The sequence below is a fragment of the Ursus arctos genome, unplaced genomic scaffold, assembly GCF_023065955.2.
Source record: "Ursus arctos isolate Adak ecotype North America unplaced genomic scaffold, UrsArc2.0 scaffold_19, whole genome shotgun sequence".
NCBI classification, from domain to species: domain Eukaryota; kingdom Metazoa; phylum Chordata; class Mammalia; order Carnivora; family Ursidae; genus Ursus; species Ursus arctos.
The window spans coordinates 13694891-13720896 of NW_026622863.1; the positions used below are offsets into that span (position 1 = coordinate 13694891).

The 26006-nt window shown below is 43.2% G+C and overlaps 1 protein-coding gene across 2 annotated transcripts; it reads left to right on the top strand.

The window, feature by feature from the left end:
* The first annotated feature begins 82 nt into the window (after window positions 1-82).
* On the top strand, window positions 83-24491 carry OGFOD1 (2-oxoglutarate and iron dependent oxygenase domain containing 1). Of its 2 annotated transcripts, XM_026494790.4 has the most exons (13): window positions 83-323; window positions 1779-1924; window positions 5954-6000; window positions 9340-9440; window positions 12864-12980; window positions 13523-13614; window positions 13821-13949; window positions 14233-14346; window positions 15797-15876; window positions 16167-16480; window positions 19777-19899; window positions 20376-20434; window positions 20939-24491. In XM_026494790.4, the coding sequence occupies exons 1-13, from the start codon at window positions 170-172 to the stop codon at window positions 21098-21100; spliced, it is 1638 nt and encodes a 545-aa protein (XP_026350575.1). In that variant the 5' UTR covers window positions 83-169; the 3' UTR covers window positions 21101-24491. The 2 variants fall into 2 exon arrangements, with proteins under 2 accessions (XP_026350575.1, XP_026350576.1); XM_026494791.4 differs by lacking the exon at window positions 14233-14346.
* The last annotated feature ends 1515 nt before the right edge of the window (window positions 24492-26006 follow it).

The following is a 26006-nucleotide window of genomic DNA, read 5'->3' on the forward strand; positions in this document are numbered from 1 at the left end:
TCTAGAGCTTCCATTGGTAAACCAGGAATGGGTTCCGCCTCCTCTTACTTTGATACTTCCTATTGGTCGGCGCTGGGGAACATGGGAAAGGGGGCATTCTGGGAATTGTAGTCAGGCTAGGAAAGTCGCTGCTTAATCAGTGCGGCGTGGGTCTGTAGCTTAAGAGAAGATGAATGGGAAACGGCCAGCTGAGCCCGGCCCCGGCCGAACAGGGAAAAAAGGAAAGAAGGAGGTGAAAGCGGAGTTTTCGGAAGCTGTCACGGAAGAAACCTTGAAAAAGCAGGTGTCTGAGGCCTGGAGCCGCAGGACGCCGTTCCGTCACGGTAACCGGGTGCTGTGAAGGGGGAGGAGGGTCTAGGGGCCTCTGAAAGTCCTGCCACTCTAGCCGAGCCCCGGGCAGCGGGGCCACGAGGGAAGAGACCCTTGGAAACTTTGTGGCTTTGGCCACCTCTGACTCTTCTGCTGCCCTCTATCTTTCCAAGTTCGGATTTAGAAATCTGAGAAGAGGAAGAAACGTAGGCCCGAGAGTTGGGAAGCAGAGGGCATGCAAGTTCGAAGTTCCTCCGAAGGCAATGATCGGTTATCCCAAAATCGTGTAGCCAGAGCATTTATTGTGAGCTGCCAGATAGCTGGCACCTGACCTTACTCGTTTTTACACGCCTATAGGTCGACTACGTGACCTATGGGAGTAAATGAGTGTTGAACAAGGGAAGGAACCCACCTTGAACAATTCCAGCCTCAGCTTCAGATATCACTTTAGAGGATAAGAATTCTGCTTCATGCCTCATGCTTTCCCTCCTAGAGTTTGCAATGATTTTTGTTTCAGTTGTTAAGTGCTTTGAAGTGGTGAGTCCTGGGTGTCTGGATGCACATAGAAAGTGCTAGCTTAGTGTCTTAAGAGCAAGCTCTGTACCCGCGGGGACTTGTCAATATCCTTAGCTGTAGGATGGAAATAGTGATGTCTACTACAGGGTTACCGAGAAGATAAAGCGACATCATGCATGTAAAGCACCACTGTGTTTGGCATGGGGTATGTGGTGGTGGTGCCTATTAATATTAGAGGGGTCCCTAATCTAGAGTATCAGAGGCAGTGGCTAAAATGTTGAGACAGAAATCAAGGCATCGAAGAGTTATGTTTGAACTGATTAAAAAAAAAAAAAGTGTATGTTGTAACTTCCTCCAGCAGTAACTTGGGGAAAGAAAAGTCAGGGTTGAAGAAAAATTGCCAGCCAGTATTGCTAGTCTCGTTTTTTTAGGGGTCAGGGATGGGCAGAGGGAGAGGAGAGAGAGAATCTTAAACAGGCTCCCGGCCTAGCATGGGGCCCACCACAGGGCTCTATCTCACAACTCTGAGATCATGACCTGAATCAAAATCAAGAGTCGGATGCCTAAACAACTGAGCCACCCAGGCACCCCTCTATTCTCATTTTTAATTTGCTCCTCTCACTTTAAGTTTAGGGGAAATGAATAAAGAATCTAAAATATATTCAGTTCAATAGCTAATCATTGAACTAAAAAACTCAAAAAAGAGCAGGAACCTTAATTTAGTGACATCACCCGTACCCCTAAGGACTAGTATTTTAAGCACAATATATCTAAAAAGTAGTATTGAATGGGTAAAGAAAAAAAGGGAAGAGGTTATACTTCTTCTCCCATGTCTTTAGGTACTGGATTTCTGAAAATTCATGACCATTCCCTTTTGTATTCTCTCTGCCATTTTACGCGGGTCAAAAATACAAAAGGGGAAAAAGCCATAAGTAATGTTTTCCTTCCAACAGAGGCCATTGTCATGGACATGGATCCCTTTCTTCACTGCGTGATCCCAAACTTCATCCAAAGCCAAAACTTTCTGGAAGGGCTTCAGAAGGAACTTTTGAACTTGGACTTCCATGAAAAGTATAACGATTTATATAAGTTCCAGCAGGTATTTATTTGCCTTTCACATTCGCTCTTCCACTTCAGAACTGCATTATCTACAAAATCATTCATTACCTTTAGACGTGAGGCTTTAAATTGGGTTTGCCTTGCAAGGTCCTTGCCTTGACATTGCTGAGAGCATTCGTTCATTTCACATAAGCTTACTGACTGTTAACGATGTGTTAGATGCTATAATTATTGCATGAGAGCCTCTGACAATTCCTGCCCTGTAAGACTTCAAAATCTAAACTAAGAGAGGTGCTGGCGATGGTGACAGATAGTCAAGAAATACAGTAAGCCAGTAAGTTAAGTACATTATAAACAAAGGGGATTATGGAGATTGGTATGCTGAAGAGAGTTGTATGTTGAAAAATAATACCCGTTTAAATGTTTGAGTTCATGTCTTTAGGTAGCTTGATATACTGCAGTATGCTGCATCCCAGTATGTCTATGGAGAGTAAGGTTCTTTTTTTGGTGGATGGTTTAATTTGGCAGGAAAGACCATATCAAAATCAAGGCTGGTGTTTCTACTCTTAGAAGACGGGGCTCAGTCTAGTTATAGAAATACAGGTCATCAGTTTCTCAGTTTGAGGGGAATATCTTGTGAGTACATGGTGTACATTACTCTTAGAAATCCTTTATGAAATCTCATGGATATCAGAATAAAAAATCACAGAATAAAATAAAAATGGAAAAGATGAAGGATTACTTTGTTTTCTTTGCATTTAACTCTTTGATTTCTTTTTATCTGGAATAAGGGAGTAAATAACAGGATTTCCATTTCTTGCTTTTATTTTTTTGCACTAGAGCTGATTGTGTCCCCCAGTCTATCTTTTTTTTTTTTTAATATTTTATTTATTTAACAGAAAGAGAGAGCACAAGCAGGGGGAGCAGCAGCCAGAGGGAGAGGGAGAAGCATACTCCCCGCTGAGGAGGGAGCCTGATGTGGGACTTGATCCCAATACCCTGGGATCATGACCTGAGCCGAAGGCAGATGCTTAACCAACTGAGCCACCCAGGTGCCCTCCCAGTCTGTCTATCTTTGGGCCTTAACACGTATAAAACACAGGTCAGGAAATCCCATGAAAATTAAACTTTTATCCTAGTAAAGTTACGTAGGTTAATTAAAAGCCACAACTATCTGCCTTTATAATTATATCAACTTCAATAACACTAGGTCTCTCTGTTGATTTAGGGCTGTATGTATCTCTGATTACTGAAACTGAGAAATCAGAAAGGTTTTTTCTCGATGCAATTTGGTAGATGAAAATACTTCTGTGATGTCAGTGAGTGGCAAAATAATGAAAAGGGCCCTGGGTAATGAGGCGGGGAGAAAAGATTACTCTAGATCACATGAGTATTTGGTGAAACTCTACTTTGCTGTGAATAATTTTTACTATGCTCACTTTGGGACTGAACTTCTTCATCTGAAAACAGATGTAAAACCTATTTTCAGTCTCCTGTCCCTTCAAACTTTGCTTATATCCCCATTTCTTTGCTTGTGCTGTGAATTGCCTTCATAATGGGGTCTATGACATCTTACAACCTTTCTCAGCAAGTGTGTCAGTAGGAGTTGCCTTATATTCTGGATATTTTAAAGCAAGTATTATTGACTGCGTGCTTTATGCCATGCTAAGTGCTTTATATTTATTAATTCATTAAGTCATCATAACCGTCCTATGAAGAAAGTACCTTCCTATTCCTGTTTTACGATGAAGGGAATACATTGGTTTTTCCCTCTCTTCTGTATTATTCCCTGTGACATATGAATGAAAGATGTTCCTGAGAAAAAAAATGCTTTTGACCTAACTTTGCCCTTCACCACATTCCTCTGCTCCTTTTGACAGTAGAATTCCATATAAGTTGTCTGTACTTTCTCAACTACTGCTTCTCCCGTTCTCTGTCAAGCCCACTTTGCAGCAGGCTTTTACCTACAACTCCACTGAAACTATACTTGTCAAGGTCACTCACAACTTCCATGGTAGTAAATCCAGGCATCAGTTTTCAGGACTCATTTTGCTTGACCTTCCAGCCACATTTGAGCTACTATGTTACTACTTTCTCCTGGAGATATTTCTTTATTTTACTTTCAGGACACCATGCTCTCTTGGTCTTCCTTCTACCTCCCTGGCAAGCCTTTGGTTTCCTTTGGTAGGTCTTCCTTTTGTACCTGACTTCTTAATGATAGAGTACTTTAGGGCTTTGCCCTTGGGCCACTTCCAGGCAGATTTCCAGGGACTCTCATGGCTTTGCCTCTACTCTTGGGTATCTGTTAAGTGTCTCACACTTAAGTCCAAGACTAAACTCCTGATCTTCTTCCCCTAAATCTGCTCCACCTGCAAGTTTACCTGTCCCAGTGAATGGCAACTCAGTCTTTCCAGGTGGCTTTCCAGAGGGCCTTCCGGTCCTCTCTCACCTCATACGTAGTTCCTCAGGAAATGTTCCAGGCTCTCTCCTCAAAACATATCCAGAAAAGCCCAATTCTTTCCACTTGCACTACCAACAGCCAGTCCAAGGCATCTTTGCCTCTCATCAGGATTATTCTGTTAGTTTATTAGCCAGTCTTACTGCTTCCACTCTTGCCTGCCTACACAATCACAGCCATTGAGTTTTTTTAAAATGACAGTAGACCCAAGAGAATTGAAAACGTGCACATAAAAACAAGTACATAAATGGTCATAGCAGCATTATTCATAATATCTAAAAAAATGGAAAGAACCCAATGTCCATCACCTGATGAATGGACAGATGAGTGTGGTCTAGCCATGCGATGGAATATTACTCAGCCAGGAACAGGAACGGCATAGTAATGCTGCTGCAACATGGAGGAATGTACTGAGAGAAGCTAGACACACAAGGCCACGTGCTATAGGATTCCACTTATCTGTAATGTCCAGATTAGGCAAATCCATATGGAGAGGCAGAAAGTAGATTAGTGGTTGCCAGGACCCTGGGGCAGAAGACTATGTAGGGCAACTGCCTAATAGGTATAAGGTTCCTTTTTGGGGTGGGGATGATAAATGTTCTGGAATCAGATGATGATGGTGGTCGCACAACATCATGAAAATACTAAAATCCTCTGAATCCACACTTAGATGGTTAAAATGGTAAATTTTATGTTACGTGAATTTTCTCTCAATTTTTAAAAATGTAAATAGGATCCTATTACTCCCTTGCTCAAAGCCTCCAAAGATTCCTTGATCCTTTGACAGAAAGCGAAAGTACTTAGAAGAGCTCTGAGGTGCCCCATTGCCTCTTTGGCCTCATCTCCTTCCGCACTCTCTATGCTCCAGCTACACAGTCTCCTTGGATTTCTTGTCTAGACAAGGCATGTTTCATCTTGAATCCTCTTTTTTTTTTTTTAATTATCTATTGAGAGAGAGAGAGAGAATGTGCGTGGGGCAGGGGGTGGCATAGGGAGAGGGAGAGAGGATCTCAAGCAGCCTCCATGCTGAGTGGGGAGCCTGATGTGGGAGCCTCACGACCCTGAGATCACAACCTGAGCCAAAATCAGGAGTTGGACACTTAACCGTCTGAGCTACCCAGGCGCCCCAGGACCTTGAATCCTCTTTACCTAGATATTCCTTTGTCACGTTTCCCAACCTCCTTCAAGGCTTGGCTTCACTTAGCGAAATCGAGCCTGGCCACCATGTTTGTACTTGCAAACACTTTCTCACCTCTGGCACGCCCAGTCCCTCCTATCCTGCTGGTTTTCCCTATGCATTTGTCACCTTCTTTCTAACCAACCATCAGCTTTTTATGTTTATCGTCTGTCTCCCTCAAAAGGAATATAAGCTGCACTGTCGATAACTCTTTAAGTATTGTTGAATGAGTGAGACCCAGAGGGTTAGTAACTTGCCCACGTCACAGAGCTGCCACATGGAGGGACCACAGGTCAAACCGAGGCAGTCTGGCTTCAGAGTCAGGCTCTTCCCCACAATCCTACACTGCCAGGGCACTCACTGAACCGCTCTCCTCTGTGTGTCTAATATATGACGGAAATCCTTTTGTTTTGTTTTGTTTTTCTGTGATCAAGTCTGATGATTTGAAGAAGAGAAGAGAGCCTCACATCTGTGCTTTAAGGTAAACAACTAATCATATTTGTTGGGTATGGAAAATGTTACATCATATAACATTATGTCATAATCCCATTTTGTAGCGCAGAAAGCAGAGCAAGAGATGAAGTAACTTCTTCAGGGCCTCCTAGATGAAAACCGAGGGAGCTAGCTACACACTCAAGTCAGTTTGAGTCCAAGGCCCACCTCAGTGATAAAATGTTCAACGTTGTTAGTAATCAAGGAGACACTGCTGGAACCATTTTTCACATATTAGGTTGGCAAATATTCAAAACAAAAACCCCCAACGTTGACAGAAGTATAGATCCTTTTCGTAGAGGATGGTTTTGAAAAATGTATCAAAACTCTTAAAATTATACTTATCTTTTTGTAGTGTCATTCCACTTATAAGAATTTATCCTGAGAAACTAATTAGGGATGTGCTCGAAAATTCCATACAAGATTGCATGTTGTAATGTTGTTTAAAATAGTGAAAAAAAGTTTTTTAAAGATTTATTCATTTGAGAAAAAGAAAGAGAGCACATGCTCTAGTGTGAGTTGGGGGAGGAGCAGAGGGAGAGGGAGAAAGAATCTTCCAGCAGACTCCCTGCTGAGCACGGAGCCCGATGCAGGGCTCTATCCCACAACCCTGAGATCATGACCTAAGCCAAAATCAAGAGTCGAACCCTCAACCCGCTGAGCCACCCAGGTGCCCCAAAATAGTGAAAAATTATATACAAGTTAAATGGCCATGCATTGAGATTTATATAGATAATGGTACAAAACTCTACAACCGTTGAATATAACATGTGAATTTTAATATATGAGAATGATAAAGTTAAACCTGATTTCACCAATTCTTTTTTTTTTTTTTAAGTCTCTCTCTTTTTTAAAGAGATTTTATTTATTTATTTGACAGAAAGAGAGTCAGCCAGCGAGAGAGGGAACACAAGCAGGGGAAGTGAGAGAGGAAGAAGCAGGCTCTCAGCAGAGCAGGGAGCCTGATGTGGGGCTTGATCCCAGGACCCTGGGATCATGCCCTGGGATCATGCCCTGAGCTGAAAGCAGACGCTCAACAACTGAGCCACCCAGGCGCCCATGATTTCACCAATTCTAAGATACATTTTCTTTTTTCACACTGTAGCACTGCTGAGATCCAGTGTCTCACAAATTACTGTTGTGTCCTATTTTAATTGGCAACATTTTTTAAGTGATAGCAAAATAATGATACTTCTTACAGAGGAGGCATATTAGAATTGATGCCGTACACTTGTCAAGAGAAAAAGATGGGGGCACCTGGGTGGCTCCGTTGGTTAAGCGTCTGCCTTCAGCTCAGGTCATGATCCCAGGATGCTAGGATCGAGCCCCATGTCAGGTTCTCTGCTCAGCAGGAAGTCTGCTTCTCCCTCTCCCTCTGCCTGCCACTCCCCCTGCTTGTGCTCTCTCTCTCTCTGTGTCAAATAAATAAATAAAATCTTTAAAAAAGAGAGAGATGTTAAAACAGCACACACAGTGTGAATGATTGTTAAAAAAGAGATCTATTTGGCTATCTGTGTACAAAGGAAAAGAGAGAAGAATGGGATGTTTAAATCTGGCTAGTAGGCTTTCAGATTTTTTTTTTTAACAGTTTCTTTTTACTTACAGAGGGTTTTTCCCCTAGTTTTGCTACAATAGGCACATGTTACTTTGTAAAGACTGTTTTTCATTTATACAGAAGTCATTTTTTTTCTCATTCTCTTTTTTCCTCTGGGACATTTTGATATATGATGACAGCCTGCACAGATTATTAATTCTTCCAAATTATGAAGTATTGCTCATGTATTAACTGCAACTGATAATATTTCATATTTGTTTAGACCTTTTGTTGTTGTTCCAAAGAGAGATGATCGCACTGTAAGGCATTATCTCCTTAGTTCACAGCACGCCTCTGGTAAACATTTCCCGTGGGACTGGGGTTCCATTCTATACCCACAGGGTAAAGCTGGACGGTGTGGGAGATGGGATTCCTTGGTCTATAGAAAGGTGATCTTTATACTTCCCTGTTGGGCTCTGTGATTTCTCCAATAAATTCGATTAACAAATGAGAATAACGACAGAAAATAACCCTGTCCTTGTGACACTTTCATAGAGTGTCTAGAGGAAGAGGTTTTTATGGGATACATTTGACGAAGCCAATGTTACCAGTAAAAGAAGGATTTAAGGCTTTGATAATAGTTGCTTAAAGCATCAAGATTTTGCAGAAATGTTTGCCACCCACATCTCAAGCCTGGTTTAACACTTTGCTCTGCTGGCTCATTTGATATAATCTGTGACTCTGTTTTTGAAATTACATGGCATTTCTGGATGGACCAACCTAGCGCAGCGTTTCATAGAATTTTTTGGTTTGGTAACCTATAGTGTAGAAAAGCGACTTGGTATTAAAATCTTAGGAGATCAGTCTGGAGACCTGATATTTAGTTACAAACAGCACGGTTACATTTTATGGGAATTTCAATTGCGTACATTTGGACCAAGATGATCCAAAAAATTCTGTCTGTGCCAGATGTGAACTGATGTAAGTCCTTTCAAAATGTTTTCAACTCGGGGCGCCTGGGTGGCTCAGTCGTTAAGCATCTGCCTTCGGCTCAGGGCGTGATCCCAGTGTTATGGGATCCAGCCCCACATCAGGCTCCTCTGCTGGGAGCCTGCTTCTTCCTCTCCCACTCCTCCTGCTTGTGTTCCCTCTTTCTCTGACTGTCTCTCTCTGTCAAATAAATAAATAAATAAATAAATAAATAAATCTTTAAAAAAAATGTTTTCACCTCATCAAGATTCACATAATTTCAAAGTTGATTGGCCGAGTGAGTTATAAATTATGTTAAAGAGATTTCTATACACAGAGCCCCATTAGCTGGTGAATGGAAATGTTCGGCATATCTTACTGGTATCATGCTAGCATCAGAACTTCTGTGAAAGATTTTTCTGGTCCTACGCAGTTAGCATAGTATTCACCGTTATTGCAACTTAAAGTTTTTAATCTGCAGCCGTGTCACCCAAGTGGTCATTAAACGGTGGGGTAGTATTTAGTGCCGAAAAACGTGTCTAAAAATCGGTAACCGGAAAGAGGACTCAGTATGCTAAATTATGACAGAGGACAGAGCACTGCCGTGACAGGGCATACCATCAATTCAACAGGAAGAAAGTAAAAAACAGCAGAGCAAAACTATGTTACAGTAGATGGGTTTGCATTTCTTTCTCTTTATTTCAGTTCCAAGTCCTACACGGCGCAAGTTTAAAGTAAAGAAGCTACTGCAGCCTCCAGGAAAGAGCAGCTGTGGCCAAGATCCAAAGGCTGTGGCTAACAAGTTACCTTTGTTGACATTTCTAGGAAAGTTCTGTTTGAAGATTTCCGGACTTGGCTTGCTAACATTTCCAAGATTGACCTGGAGTCAACTATTGACATGTCCTGTGCTAAATATGAATTCTCTGGTAAGAAAGATAAAGCCCTTGATGTCTGGAGAACTTACAGGCTTTGACTACACAGTGTCGGCGAGCTAGCGTCAGTGTGCCAGAATCCTAGACTTGGAGACGTCCCCCCCCCACCATAGCATTAGGACCTTCTTAATGAGGAAGAGTTGACCCGGCTCGTATACCGAAACGCCCGTCTTATTGGAAGGTATAAAGCAGTGGTTCCTTTGCTGGAAATATGATGAAAGCTGTTGACCACATTTTCAGGAAAATGCTGATAACGCACACACATGCCAACTTCACGTACGGTATCAGGAAGCCCAGAGGTGGTATTGTTAACTCTGCTCCTAGGCCTCCTAGGGAGCGAATACCTCAGCACCTCTTTTTCTTTCTTTTTTTTTTTTTTGTTGCTGTTCTTTTGAAGGTAAGAAAGGACTACATTCTTAAGGGAAAATCTTCAAACAATGTAGCAGGATACACTATAAACCGACAGGCCCCTGCACTTTCTCCTTGTCCCCCTTTCTCTTCGGAGGTGTCCATTGTCACAGTTCCCTTTGTGAGCATAGACATGTCTTTTTGAAAGCATGTTTTCTTTTCCACCTGGAAGGGAAAGTGTTTTGGTTTGTTTTACTGAGTAGAATTTTGACGCAGGTTGACTCTCATCCAGTCTAAAGTATAGCGGGGGACGTATACATTGGTAACCACTTGTTGGCGCTGAGCGATACGCAGGACGAGTCCTGTCATACACCCTTTTTTCAAAACTTTTTTCTTTTTGATTGAAATCATTTCAAACTTACAGAAAAGCGTAGTACAAATAGTTTTTTCCCGTTTTACTTGAGAGTAGGTTGCCGTCCTGCTCCAGGAACCCCCACGTACTTCAGTGATTCCTACGACAAGGACATTCTCCTAGATGATGGCGATAAACCATCCAAGAAATCAGGAAATTAGGATCCATACATTATTCCCATCTAATCCACAGGCTCCATTCAAGTTCCACGGTTCGATCCTCGATGGCAAAAGGATCCCATCCAGGATCGTATAGTCGTCGTGCCTGATTTGGTCTCCCTCGATCTAGAACAGTTCCTCAGTCTTGCCTTGACTTTCATGATATTGATGCTTCTGAAGGTTCACAGATGACTCATTTTGTAAATCTGCCCTCAATTTGGGTTTGTCTGATGCCTCCTCATGATTAGATTCAAGCCTTGCATTTTTGGTAGGAATGTTACAGAATTAATTATGTGGGTTTTTTACTGCATCTTATCAAGTGGTATATGGTTTCTATGTGTCATAGTTAGTGGTACTAACTTTGATAAATAAGGTGGTAACTGTTATCAGATTTTCCCACTGTAGCCTTGTTCTTTTTCTTTCTGTAAGTGAATAAGAATTTTGTGGGAAGATGCTTAAAGATTATGTCACTATCTCATTTCTCCTCCAACTTTGATTCACTTATTTTAGCACCCTCTGGCATTCCCTTTACATTTATTGGTTGTCCTTCTGTAAAGGAAGCCTTCGTCTCTTCCCGTTTATTTATGTATCTATTTATTTACATCAGTGTGGATTTATGGGTCGCTATGCAATGGGCTGTAATCAGCGGCTCTGTTATAGTGATGCTCATCTCGTCCCTGATTTGGTCAAGGGGAGCCCCCTTTTTTTGTTTGTTTTTTTTTTTTAAGATTTTATTTATTTATTTGACAGAGATAGAGACAGCCAGCGAGAGAGGGAACACAAGCAGGGGGAGTGGGAGAGGAAGAAGCAGGCTCATAGCAGAGGAGCCTGATGTGGGGCTCGATCCCATAACGCCGGGATCACGCCCTGAGCCGAAGGCAGACGCTTAACCGCTGTGCCACCCAGGCGCCCCAAGGGGAGCCCCTTTAAACTGATTTCCATGTCCTTTTAATGTGTCCCCATCATTCTTATTATATCTTAACTTCCTAGCAAAACAAGGTTTTCCAGGCTCATCTTATATGTCCCCTGCTCTAGACCCAGAGTTAGCCATTCTTTCAAAGAACCCTGATTTCTTTTAGTGACGAATGATGCTTAAAAATCAAGATCTGGACTCTTAAGCGTTTTTGCTATTAGGGTGTCACTGCCCCCAGGCCTTTCAGTCTAGAAGAGGTAGCGAATACACGGATGCGCACGTACGTTTACATGTTCATGTATGTCACTATCTAGAAATATGTAGGTATCTAACTAAATATCTACATAGGAAACTCGATTCACATTGATTCCTGTGGTTCCAATTCAACACCATAGGATTTATCCCCGATTTCTCCATTTCCGTATTTGTTTTTTTAAGATTTTATTTATTTATTTGACAGAGAGAGAGACAGACAGCGAGAGAGGGGACACAAGCAGGGGGAGTGGGAGAGGAAGAAGCAGGCTCATAGCGGAGGAGCCTGATGTGGGGCTCGATCCCATAACGCCGGGATCACGCCCTGAGCCAAAGGCAGACGCTTAACCGCTGTGCCACCCAGGCGCCCCATTTCCATTTTTGTAATTGCCTTCCTCACCAGTAATCTCCAGGGCTTCCGTTACCTTCAGTATATTTCTTTATCAAAACACTCCCTCCATGTGTGAATGATCACAGTTCACCATAGCATACCTGCCCTGTCCTGCCCTGCAGGGATGCCTCCCTTGCTCAGTGCCACCTAACAGCTTTTGGAAGTTTTAGCTCAAGAAATTAACAGGAACCACTACCAAAAGATCTATGTACAGTGATACTCATTTGTCCATTGAAGCATCTTTCTTAACAGATGAGAAATGGAAACGAGTGGATTAATTAAAGGAAAAAGAAGGTAATTCCTAATCTGTATAGTAAAATAATTAGAGGACCATTAAAACAGCGATGTCAGGTGGGTATAGTGATGGGGACAGACACTTGCCAGGTAATAAAAAGACCACAAAACAACCACTGTAGGACACCCTTTTTTTTTTTTAAAGGCAACTATATGTAGGAAAAATACTGGAAGGATATATGCAAAAATATTGTTAGTGATTATCTCTGGGGTCTGTCCATATGTGTGCTCTTCAGTGCTTTTAGAGTTCTCCATGTTCCCAGTTGTATGTCTGCCATTATAAAACAGGAGAAATAAGTGTCATTTTATAGCTGAAGGAGCTCCCATTACAGGTGAATATCAGATGGACCGAGATTAAAATGCAGGATCATGGGGCGCCTGGGTGGCTCAGTCGTTAAGCGTCTGCCTTCGGCTCAGGGCGTGATCCCGGCGTTCTGGGATCGAGCCCCACATCAGGCTCTTCCGCTATGAGCCTGCTTCTTCCTCTCCCACTCCCCCTGCTTGTGTTCCCTCTCTCGCTGGCTGTCTCTATCTCTGTCAAATGAATAAATAAATAAAATCTTTAAAAAATAAAATAAAATACAGGATCAGATTAGCGGCTGCTCCTTGTCGGCGCAGGGACATTAAAGTGCGTGTTGTGCTATTGCAGACGCCCTCCTCTGCCATGACGATGAGCTGGAAGGGCGCCGGATCGCCTTCATTCTTTACCTGGTTCCTCCCTGGGACAGGAGCTTGGGGGGCACCCTGGACCTGTACGACGTTGATGGTAAGACAAGCGCATGCGCGTCAGCACCAGTAGCTACTTCGGAGCTCGTACACCCAGCGTGTGTCCTCCTCTGAGGAGCAGGAAGCCATTCACTCGGGTGACGACCGCAGGGGGAGCAGACACCGGCCCTGACAGCCGCCTCTCCACATTGTACTTGGAGTCGTTACCCCAGAGGTGGACTCCTGAGTACCGACCTCCTGAGTACTGACCGTAGAAAGCTGCCTGGGGCCATTGGTCGGCCAGGGCCGGTCGGCCAGACAGGAAGTCAGGGTTGTTTCCTAATGGCTGACACCAGATGTTGACTCTAGAAAACTTTGCCAAGGTATTCCAGCCCTCATCGATAACAGACAGATGGCGTAGTAAGAACAAAGGTCAGCTAGCAGAACTGAGTGAAACAGATGGAAGGGGGTGGCGTTTTGGGATCTGCAGGGTACATCTGGTTCCCCTTAGAAATCTGAGAATTGTCAGAGTGAAACGAGGCGGCCTGAAAGGGGTTACTGGTAATGAAACCACGTTTGTGGTTGTGTTCTCTCCTGCTGCAGAACACTTTCAGCCGAAGCAGATCGTCAAGTCTCTTATCCCTTCATGGAACACACTGGTCTTCTTTGAAGTGTCTCCAGTATCCTTTCACCAGGTAAAGATTATAAACCACAAATATACAGAGTACTAAGGATCATGCTTTTTAGTCCCCTGTTACCGAAATGTGAGAGCTTCCTGTTGGACTTCCGTGGCTAGGTTGTGCACGCATCCAGCGTGTCAGATCCGGAAGTGAGCGCGCCTTGGCTGGCAATCGTCCCCCTCAGCGGGTGCGTTCATGCACTGCTGGCCTTGTCCTTTCAGGTGTCTGAAGTCCTATCTGAAGAAAAGTCACGTTTGTCTATAAGTGGCTGGTTCCATGGTCCTTCACTGACCCGGCCTCCCAACTACTTTGAACCTCTCATACCTCGGAGCCCGCACATCCCACAAGATGTAAGGATAAATGCCTGTTGTCGGGATTCTTATCTTAGAAGCTTTACCCTATGGTTTGTTTTCCTGCTAATGAAACTGGACTTTGAGTTTCCTCTTTCGCTTTTCTTAGGTAAACTTTTGATAGTATCTTTTTCTCAGGCAGAGTTTTCCAGCACTTTTATGTATAACAAGGAGAAGATTATAAAGTGAGGCTTTGCATAGATCTTACTAGCACGAAATGATGTAAGAACAAAAGCAGTAGGAATTGTTAATTCACGTTTTGCATCTGCTGCTTCTTTGTAAGCATGAAATTTTGTATGATTGGATCAACCCTACTTATCTGGACATGGATTACCAAGTTCAAATTCAAGAAGAGTTTGAAGAAAGGTCTGAAATTCTCCTAAAGGAGTTCCTTAAGGTAAGCCAGCAGGTTCTGTCCGGTGTATCTTGGGGACATCAGTAGCAGGCCCTAACAAAATCTTACGGATATACCAACTTGTGCTTTTGTCTTTATTGCTTCTTGGGTGGGTAAACAGGCGTCATTAAAGGAGTATTTGGTTAGTTCCTGGTTAGAATGTTTATATCATCTGTTTCATAAAATATACAAGTGATGCTAGTAGCTAACATTGGTATCGGTTGTATGCTTAGTGAGTTAAGAGTCCCTTGGGTGTTCCCCAGTTTTCTGGAACCTTAATGGTACACGCACGCGCCCACACTTCTACACTGAGAGGGAGTTGTATGTAGCTTCCTTCCTATTCATTTGATTAATATGGTTTCCTATCAGCTTACTATCGCTTTTAGTAAAAGATAAATTATGAACTGAGCAACACCTATTAATCACTGTTTGACAATGATACGCAGCACGTTTCAGCGGAGAGGGAACTACATCAGGAGTCAGAAGACTTCATACTCATGTCCTGGCTCTGTGGTTTTACTAACGAGCAAATCACTGAATCTCCCAGAGCTTGTAGTTAGTTCTTCACCAGTTAAACTGGGATAAGACCTGCCTTGTTCGTCCCGAAGAGTTGTCGTGAGGCCCAAACGAGATCGTAGACACTGATGTGGCGCTTCACTGTTGACCCTGGGTCCCATGGAAGCACAGTCCCAAGAGCTGTTCCTCCATGAGAAACACACCACCTACTTCTCTCTCCCTCTCTCCCTTTCTCCCTTTCTCTCTCTTCCTCCCCCCCCCTCAGAATTTTAAAGCTGACATTAGCATATTAAGGAGTTTGAGAAGTATTCTAATAAATGAACTTGTTTGATCCTATTCTATTCAGCTTACCTAAACCAGGCTTTGGGATCCTCTTTCCTATTTTACAGCTGATAGGACTGCTGTTTTGAGAACACTCCTTGGGAAGCCACATTAAACAAGTACATAGAAAGCCTCTTGTGGAGCAGATTTCAGTAGATTAATCAGCTTCTTGCTCTACCCTCGGCTTTCTCTATTTAGAAAGCTGATTACGTAAAGGTGAGGCCTGCAGAGACTGTCAGTGTGATGACATTGACTGTTAAGTAGTTTCATTGTTTTTTCTTCACATCTTACGAATTGAAGAGACTGCATTATGATCTTCATTTTGTAAGTTCAGGAGTCTGAGAGATTTAGCGATTTGACATGAGATATACAACCACTAAAGGAAATAGCCCAAACTGGCCCTCAGGTCTCTTGGCTAAAGCATGCTGATGATCTGTCCAATCTTTGTCCTGGCCACATTGTATCAGGCCCGGGGGAGCTTGCGCGGAAGGGGCGGATGTCCACTGGCCCTTTTAGGAATCAGCCAGCATGATTCTGCCGAGCAGCTCCACCTGCAAGACCAGTGTGGGATCACAGAGAGACTCACTAACTGCTTCTTTCTTTGCTCATTTTCCAGCCTGAGAAATTTGCAGAGGTCTGTGAGGCTTTGGAGAAAGGAGACGTGAAATGGAGCAGCCGAGGTCCCCCTAACAAAAGGTAGAACCGAGACATTTGCCTTTGTGTTCAGTCCCTGCCTGTTTGTCTGCAAGGCTCTCTTCCGATAATAGGACATTTGCCAGTAATGGGACATTGGCCCTGGTGATGTTTCATTTCCAGGGACATCCAGTGGCAGGCCCTGACAGAACCTCACTGTTGTAACAACCTGTGCTTTAGTAGGCTGTGCCAGGACTTAGGGCGCGGGATGCAAAACTAATGATCAGCTTTTCTTCCATCAGTAATTGTACAGGTGTGGCTTTGATGAACAACTTGGCATCACTGCTTTCCAGGTTTTATGAGAAAGCTGAGGAGAGCGAGCTTCCTGACATTCTGAAGGACTGCATGGAATTATTTCGCTCCGAGGCTCTGTTCTTGCTGCTGTCCAACTTCACAGGCCTGAAACTTCACTTCTTGGCCCCTTCAGAAGAAGATGAGGTGGAGAACCAAAAAGAGGGAGAAGGCGCCTCTGCTGACGATAACACTGAAGAAGGGACGAGCCAGAGCTCCTCTGGGCCAGAGAGCCAGCAGACGGCCTTCCGCAACAACAGCCAGCAGACCAAGGAGCAGACAGAGCCAGAGTCAGAGGAAAACGAAGCAAAGAAAGGTAAGCCATTGTTATGATTCGTCCTTATTTACCGTTAAGCATTCACTATTCAATCATTGATTCAGCCAACAAATATTACTCAAGCATCTATGATCTGCTAGGCCTGTTTCGGGCGCTGGAGGACAGAACAAACAAGGTCTCTGTTCTCCCAGTTTATGTTCTAGTGGGAGAAGACGGAGATTAAACGTGTACACAAACCATAAGAAAATGGGAGATAAAGAAAGGAGTTTGAAGCAGAAAATTTGAATAGGGTTGTGTGCTAAGGAACGATCGAGTGGCCTCTTAGGTGACCGGGCAACTGGAAAAACCTGTCTCAGGAGCTGGCATCTAAGCTCAGATCAGAATAACAAGAGGGATCTGTGGGAAGAACGTTCTAGGTAGGAGGAGCAGCTCATACATTTTATTAGGCTAACAATATACGAACAGTGGACAGAAATAGGACTGGCTTTGCCCCCAGCTACTCTAAAACATAAGAACATCAAAGAGAAGAAGGTGAACACAGCTTATTTCTGCCAAGGACCAATAATAGCCTAAAAAGATTGCTTGAATTTAAGCAAATAGGTAGAAGGAAATTATTAAAAGTAGAGGAAGTCTAAGGGCGCCTGGCTGGCTCAGACGGAAGACTCTTGATCTCGGGGACATGAATTCAAGCCCCACATTGGGTGTGGAGATTAGTAAAAAAAATAAATAAATAGACTTAAAAAAAAAAAAAAAAGAGGAAGTCTTTCATTATCTACAGACAAGATCGAGAAGAGGAAAATATAGGAAATTTAAGGGGTAAGGCTTCTGTGGAAATTTTGGCACCAGTAACTGAGCATACACGGTTCAGCACCTACTAAATCAGACGAGAAAATCTGCTGCCCGATTCCTCTCCTCAGTTGTACTCTCCCTGCTTCCACTCTGATTTCTGGAGAAGGCCCCCGTTGCAGTTAGAAGAACAAAGACAAGGGAGGGAGCTGCCACGGAAACAAAGCCAGCAGTGTGACACGAAAACCACAAGCAGCATAAGGCAGATTCTGTGGCCTCCCCGACTGACTGACCTGTTGCTTTGGTCACCACGGATTTAGCACAACCAGAGCCAGGTGGCGTTCTCTGTGCTAGTCAAAGTACAGGATAGCCTTTCTTTAAGCTAAAGGTTGGCTCTCCTTAATGATTGATACTGGCGCCTATACCTGGACCCTAAAAGGAATCAGGTGAAGATCAGTGGGGCCTCATAGGCTTTTTTAAAAAGTAGCTGTTAGCCTCTATTCCTTTTTGGTTTCATTTTCATGGGAACCTAGAACTTGGAAAAAGTCTATACAGGCAGCCAAAAGATGCTTTATTCTGTTACTGAGCGTCTACTGTATGCAAGGGCCTGGGCCAGAGCAGGGGGGAATACAGAGGTAATTGTGAAAAGTAACTGTAAAGTTCATCCTCTTAAAGAAAAGGGTGGGAACAAAGCCGTGAAGGAGCAGACTTTTCGTATTTTATTAAAGTTAAACTGGCATAAACTCAAATGAGAGGTTTTAACCCACATGTACCCACAAAGAAAATAGTTACAGGATGTACACAGAAGAAAATGAGAGAGGAATTTAAACATTTCAATACCAAAAAATCAGCTAAGCACAAAAGACTGGCATGCAGGAAATGAGAGACAGAAAGCTTTTATAAAGCATTTAGAAAACAAATAGCAAGATGACAGAATTAAGCCCCTCTTTCCTAGTTGTTACCGTAAGCGTCAGTGACAATCAGAAGACAGAGATTGGCAGAATAGATGGGAACACAGGATTCAACCGTCTGCTGTCGACAAGAGACTCACTTGAGACCCAGAGACACAAACAGATTAAAAATAAAAGAATGGAAAAAGGTGGTCCATGCAGGAGAGCAGGAGTGGCTCTACTAATATCAAACAAAATAGACTCTATTTATTTATTTATTTTATTTTTCCATTTTTTAAATTTTTTTTTAAGTAAGGCTCCACGCCCAACGTGGGGCTCGAACTCATGGCCCTGAGATCAAGAGTTGCATGCTCTCCCAACTGCGCCAGCCAGGCGCCCAAACAAAACAGAACTTAAATCAAGAAAGATTAGAAGAGACAAAGAAGGACATTCTATAGTTTTAAAAGTTCAATACAGCAGGAAGATACAACAACTATAAATCCTTATGTACCTGATGACAGACCGAAAATATATGAAGCGAAAACTGACAGGATTGGAGAGAGAAATCAGACAGTTCTACAGTAGTCGTTGGAGAGGTTAGCGCCCAAGGGGACTTAACCCAATAAACCAGCTACGTGTAACAGGCGTAATACACAGCATTCTACCCCCCCAACTATAGCATATACATTCTTCTCAAGTGAACGTGGGACATTTTCCAGGACAGACCATAAGTTAGGCCACAAATTAAGTCTCAGTAGATTTTAAAAGATACCGGGGCACCCAGCTGGCTGTCGGTGGAGAGTGTGACTCTTGATCTCGGGTTGTAAATTCAAGCCCGACGTTGGGTGTAGTGCTTACCTAAAAACAAAATCTTTAGAAAAGTAAAAAATAAAAGACAGATATCATACAAAGTAGCTTCTCTGACCACAAAAGAATGACGTTAAAAAGAAACAAGCGATCAAGCTCGATCCTCCAGGAGAAGACGTGGAGGAACCGTAGGTGCATGTTGCTGAGCAGAAGGCGGTCCGAAAAGGCCGCTTACTGTATGATTCCAACTCTGTGACATTCTGGAAAAGGCAGAATTAAGGAGAGAGTAAAATCAGTGGCTGGAAGGGAGTAGGAGGAGGGGAGAAATGAATCACACTAAGATAAGACGTTAATAATAGGAGACGCAGGCAGGTGGCAGGGGGAATCTATTTAAAATTATATTTATTCATGTTATAATTCTTTATTTTGGCAGCTTAATGTATATTCCATCTAAGACTTCTTATAAAGAAAGAAATAGAACGTCAAGTCGTCCCCACCCCCCAGCCCACCAACTAGCACACGATACGTTTCTGACAGTCACTATAAGTAAGGCTGGTTTGGTGGAGCAGTTGCTCAGAGGGTTTATGGGAATGTTTTCCCTTTAGTGCTGGATCATTCCTACTTATTATTCCCTCGCAAACTAGCCGTTGTATCAAAGGTTTGTTGTTTGTTTTTTTTTTAAGCAGGCTCCATACCCGGCATGGAATCCAACACGGGGCTTGAAATCACAGCCCTGAGATCAAGACCAGAGCTGAGATCAAGAGTCAGATGCTCAACTGATTGAGCCACCCAGGTGCCCCTGTATCAAACTTGCTTTAAGTTTTTTCTGGCCTTCTGTTGTTTCTTCTTTAGACTCAAGTGTTCCTATGTGCCAGGGAGAACTGAGGCGTTGGAAGACTGGTCACTACACTTTGATCCATGACAACAGCAAGACTGAATTTGCCCTGGACTTACTTCTCTACTGTGGCTGTGAAGGTAAGAGGCAGGAAGGACAACAGTGAACTGTTCCCTTAAGAGGGGCAGTCTCCGGGTGACCCCCTCCAGACCAATTCAGAAGTGATGTGCCTTGGCCAGGATCGCAGATCACAGAAGCTCCCTGTTGGAGGGGACCCTGGGGGTCATGAACTTCAGTCTCCCAACCCAAAGGATTTATATCTGTGACTAAGGTAGGGGGGATGTGGACCAAACTGTAATTTCCCTCCAAGTAACCCCCCAGATCTACATCTTTTATGTAATTGTCCTTCCAAGTGCGTTTTTACATTCAATTCTTAGTTCTCAGTTCTTACTCAATGTTGATTGAATGGTAAATTCAAGCTCATAAGTCATAGAATTGATTACTACTGAGCTCCCAGAGCCCCCCGTTTTAAGCAGCATGGGATCAGCGATGGAAGCAGAGGCTGGAAGTCTTGCAGTGAGAGCTTTCTGAATGCTGTTTGTTTTCCCTTTGTAAGGCTGGGAGCCAGAATATGGTGGCTTTACTTCCTACATTGCCAAAGGTGAAGATGAAGAGGTAAGTTGCTTCCGACAGCAAACTGCCCTTTTTAGTTCTTGAGGAAGCTTTCATTCTTCAAAGACCCAAGTTTCACGACCTTCTGCCAGTGTCTTTAGCTGATAAATCCATGATGGTCTGCCTGGCAGTGGTTCTAATTTCTAGTAGGAAGTACTCGGCAAGGAATAAAGATGTCAAAGGGTAATCAGTAAGCATTTATTCTACACTGAGAAATTCCATGTAAGCTAAGAGCTACATGGTGGATTCCTATGTAATCTGCCAATATAGTAAGAAATAAATGCATTAGGTAAAATCTTTCTGGGTATGTGTTGGAATGGGGCTCATTGGAAAATGCCTTAACAGCCAGCGCAATAGCTCCTCCTAGTAAAGGATCTTTTAAAAGATCCCCTGTCGCCAGTCTTAAGTGCACGATGTGAAAACCATCTGTTCAGTGGTGAATCATTGAAGAAAAGAGTTGAGAATAAGTTCTCTGTTCTGATGTATCATTGTATTTGCTTATTTCAGCTGCTAACAGTGAATCCAGAAAACAACTCTTTGGCACTGGTCTACAGAGACAGAGAGACTCTGAAATTTGTCAAGCATATTAACCACCGAAGCCTGGAACAGAAGAAAGCCTTCCCAAATAGAACCGGTTTCTGGGACTTTTCATTTGTCTATTATGAATGACAGGGCTGGGCAAAGCTGAGGAAAGAGGCCCTGCCTCGGTACTGGGAAGCACGCAGGAGCCACAAGGGGACCTGTGTGACGGTGTCCTTAAAATCTGTGTGTGGTAGGACTCATCATCACTGTCCTCAATCTAGACCTTGAGCTTGGAGCCAGGTACTTCTCTCTTGATTACAAAAAAGGCTTTTTTTTTTTTTTTTTTTTTAACATTCAGTTTTTTGTTTCCCATATGGCCTTCCTTAGTGATTTCTTAAAAGTTTTTGTGTGTGGTAAGATAAACACGACATGAAGTGTACCATTTTAACCATTTCTAAATGTACACTTCCGTGACATTCAGTACGTTCCCGTGGTTGTGCACCTGTCACCACCATCCACCTCCAGAACCTTTCCATCTTCCCAGACTGAAGCTCCATCCCCATGAAAAAGTAACCCCCTACCCCCCAGCCCCTGGCAGCCCCCATTCCACTTTCTGTCTGTCTCTGTTCATAGAAGTGGAACAATACAATATTCACCCTTCTGCGACTGGCTTATTTCACTGAGCATAAAGTCTTCAAGGTTCATCCATGTTTCCAGTGATCTTTTTTTTTTTTTTTTTTTTTTAATTCTCAAGGCCGATTCTGCCCTTCCTAATCACACTGGTCTAGAACATTGCAGAAACTTCTAGCCTCTTCTTTCTGGGCTCATGATGCTTCCTCCCACTGCCTATGGCTTTGTTTCACTGACTCTCCTAGGACAGTGTAGACTTAGACGATGGTGTTCTGCCATGGTAAACGCATGACCCAAACCACACGCTGCCCCCCTCCCCGGAGACTTCTGGTTGGTAGAGGAGAGGGCTGCTTGTGCCCTATGTAGTGGTTCCCAGGGCCACTGCCTTTCCATCCTGGAGTTGGGGCCCCTGTAGAACTATGTGATTCTGGCCTCGTGTGTGTCTTTCCTTTTCCGAAACACTCTTGGGTCAGCTATAAAGTTTGTTGCCTTTTTTTCTTTAAAAGGACAAATGCTAAAGGCCCCATCACAATGCCAAGAGGCTATGCACTCTGTTACATTCTTTTCCTCTGGACCGTTGTGGGGGTTACGTGAGAAGTCCCACCTGTCCATGTGGGTGTGCCAGGCGGGCATTGGGGTCACTGCATCTTTAGCTGAAAGATGCTATTCTCATTCCATTCTTGTTTTCTTGTTTCCTCTCTCTTTTTTACATGTATTACTAGCTGTCACCGCAGCTTTTATTTGGGGTTTTATTAATCAAGAGGAAAAGCATTGGGCTTTTATCTTCATTAATCTCGTAACACTTCGAGTAGTGACTCTATTCTAAAGTTGACCTTAAATGAAAGAATGAGTTTTACTTTCTTTTCGGTTAGTGGTTTCAAAATTTTAATTTTGCACCCCAGTCAGTAAAAAATATTTTAGCATTTATACCCATTATATGGATGTCTGTCTAGAAACTTTTCACATGCACTAATATTCAGTATTGTTACAAAACACTACTTTTCCCCAGGTGAGATGAAAAGTAAGCACCTAGAACTAGTTCTAATGGTGTCTTCCCACGCCCACACAGTACTGGGCCAGTGCACATGCATACTGTTTTGTAGAGCACAGTTTTTTCACCATGGTGACTTTGTAACTAATGGCTTACAGTTTCAAAGCTTGCCTTTTCTTTTCAGTTGCTACAGACTGAATGAAGGTCATCCCGACAATATGACTTTCACTCACTTGCCTTCTGATGTGTTTTCATGAGCAGGAGCAAGAGGGGTGAGGTTCTAGTGAACCGGTCAGGGGCGTAACTGGAAGCAGAAGGCCCAGGAGAAAATGGCAGGCAGGTGAAACCGTCACATGTGCCAAGCTGGGGAAAGAGAGACTCGTGGCTCTAGGTGACAGGTACGAGGCCGCCCCACTTTTCCTGTTCTGGAGCGCTCAGTCTAAATCTTAGCACAAGCGTTAAAATGTACTTATTAGTTTCTCCTTAATCCCAGTGTGTTTATGGTCTGTCAACACGACAGACTTTTCTATACACTACGGAATATCGGTGTCTGAAGGGAGAGCAAGGCCCGGAGAGCCAGCCTCTGATGTTTCTGTCCGTTACATCATCTACAGCAGCGCCTCGTAGAGGACCGTGTAGCTCGCAGGTCGCTTTCCTGCACCGAAGACACTCAGTGACGGAGAAGCTGTTTTTCCTAGTACTTCATTCTTCATCTGGATTTTTAGGGCTTCAGCCAGTGTCCACAGCTGTTTAGTGGTAAAAAAGGAATTAAAACATGGGCATCTTTTAAATACTTGTTTCAGATAAGAGCTATGATGTTCACCTGTATAACATATGGCATCTTCTCTCTTAATTCTTAACAGTGAACCTCCAATTATTATAATTCCTTATAGAAAAGGACGATTTTTCCCCCCAAAGAGAACAGCTTTATATTTTTTCAGATTATATAAATGATACGTGTTCACTGTGAAGAATTAAAACATGGAAAAATATAAAGGAAAGGTCATCTGGAATCCCACCATCCTGTGACAGCCGCTGTGGCACTTTGTAACGTACGAGACAGAGAATGTGCCTTCCAGAGACTGCTTCGCCACTTCCTACAGCTGCAGAAGGTCGACATCCCCAGAACAAATCTCCTGTATGTGTTCATAATGATGGAAATGAAGAATATTTTCATAAAGTTATTTTGAGAGCATATTAGCATTTCTATTAAGAGGAGGAAAAATAAAAAGTTTAAGGAAGAACGCTAATAATAATCTAATCTCTGTCCCCCATTTTAAAGATGTGGAAAATGAAGCCTAGAAGGGAAAGAGGCTGGTTTTGAACCTGGCTCTTCTACTGCTCATTGACTGGCTCCCAAACTCCACTGAACGCAGTGGTTTCTTTCCCGCAGAATACTGAAGGGAAAAAATCACTGCTTGGGCTCCCTCTCCTAGACCAGTCTTTCTTCAGCCAGAAGCTTTGGCTGTCCTAGCTCTTCGGTACCACGCTGTACTTCCGTATATGTCACTGACACTGAATGAGAAAATGCAAGCCCCATTAGAAGGGTCCTTGTGACACCAGCTCTCCCCCCAACGAACGGAACGTTCCTGCAGAAACACACGATTTCTTTCTCTGATTGATGCAAAATCAGTCCACATAGACAGCTCTGAAAACTACTTGGGAATCGTCCATGTGGCATCATTTTAGGAAAAGCAGATTTCTGTACCATACAAATAAAAAGATGAGTCAGGAGCTACAGCATCTCGTGTGGGCAGGGCCAGATGGGAAAGAGGCAAAATGCAAACCACCCCGCTGCCAACGGGTGTCTTACTGTACTTCGGTTTCAAAGTGAAAGCGGAGATAATTTAGTTCTGTGATCACAGGCCTCTGCACTGGCAGATTTGTAACTGCTAATTATAAACTTTGAAACATAAATAATGTTGGAACTCATTCTTGTAAAGCACTTCTAGGGTTGCATAATTGTTGTAAAGTCCCTAGTTCTTTGATTTCTGAAGCTCCTGATGGGCTGGCTGAGGACAGGCAATCCCGTGGAGAGCAGCAGGTGCTTTCTGTGCTCAGGGCACTGGCTCAGCACCACTGGGAGGAGAAAGCTGATTGCGATGCAGCCCCTGTTCTCAGGAGAGGATTAACAGCAATCTAAATGCAGAATGTAATAAGGGCTAAGGAATAGCCACGGGAGGGGAAGATCTCCTGGGGAGAGAGCATTTGAGCCAAGCCTTGATGGATGTGGATAGGCAGACACGTGGGAAATAATAAAAACCATCCTCTTTCAAAAATATTGAGTACCTGAATCTGGGAGGGGGCGGGGGGGACTTTTTTAAAGGGATGCTTGAAAAATGACTTCAAAGCTTTCCCCCAGATACCAGGATCCTCAAGATCAGCTTTCCAATGAAGGCTCAGTGTTCATGTAAAGCTTCAACAAAATGCAGCAACAAAATAAGCTTAAGCTGTGACTTCTTAGATGGCCTCAGATTCTATCAGGATGGAAAAGTATGGCAACAAAACAGAAGGAACAGATTCTCTACATGACTTGGAATAGCAGGAAGGGCCATGGCTACTTGGTTTCAAACCCACACCGTGACTCAGCAAGCTGTGGGACCCTGTAAAAAACATTCTGCCTCTCTGAGCTCAGCAGTAAATGCCAAGAGGATCAAATTAATGTGAAAATCAACTATTTGTATAAATCAGGACTATTTAAAGATATATTCTGCTGCAGGTCAACCCCTTCAGGACTAGCTGTATTTTTAGGTCTAAGAGGGAAGATTTTTGGCTAAAGAACACAATGACCTTTGATGAGATTATTCTGTTAAGGTCCCTAAAACTGAATAGTGCCATATAATTTAAAACCAGCGCCAACTAGAGATTTTAATCTCAAAACGTATAGGTGAGACTATGGTTAAAACACAGAAAGACTGTAGGGCGCCTGGGTGGCTCAGTTGGTTAAGCATCTGCCTTCAGCTCAAGTCATGATCCCAGGGTCCTGGGATCGAGTCCCGCGTTGGGCTCCCTACTCAGTGGGGAATCAGCTTCTCCCTCTCCTGCTCCCCCTGCTTGTGTTCCTCTCTTTCTCTCTCTCTAATAAATAAATCTTTTTAATTAATTTTAAAAAACAAAACAGAAGAAGACTCAAGAGTGAGACTCGAGTTTTAGCTCTGTGACTCTGGCAAGTAATTAATCCCTGTGCCTCAGTTCCCTCATCTTCAAAGCACATAGAAGATGCTTCACTACTTCAGGGATTATGAAAAACAATACAGTATATGTGGGTGTCTTTTGAGCTTATAGGTTAAAAATGCTGAACAAAGGTATTCTAGGGCATAGTCTCATAAAAATTAGGATTCCACAAAGCTCACATTTCAGAACCAGAAGAGGTCATCCTAAATGCCTACATGGAAGAGACTCATAAGATTAATTTACCACAGCGGGATGGAC

Bases quoted from the DNA above. Each gene is read 5' to 3' on its own strand.
- OGFOD1 (XM_026494790.4), top strand. From the start codon at position 170: ATGAATGGGAAACGGCCAGCTGAGCCCGGCCCCGGCCGAACAGGGAAA. The intron at 324-1,778 runs GTAACCGGGTGC...TCCTTCCAACAG, and splicing joins CAGGACGCCGTTCCGTCACG to AGGCCATTGTCATGGACATG. The intron at 1,925-5,953 runs GTATTTATTTGC...TCTGTGATCAAG, and splicing joins ATTTATATAAGTTCCAGCAG to TCTGATGATTTGAAGAAGAG.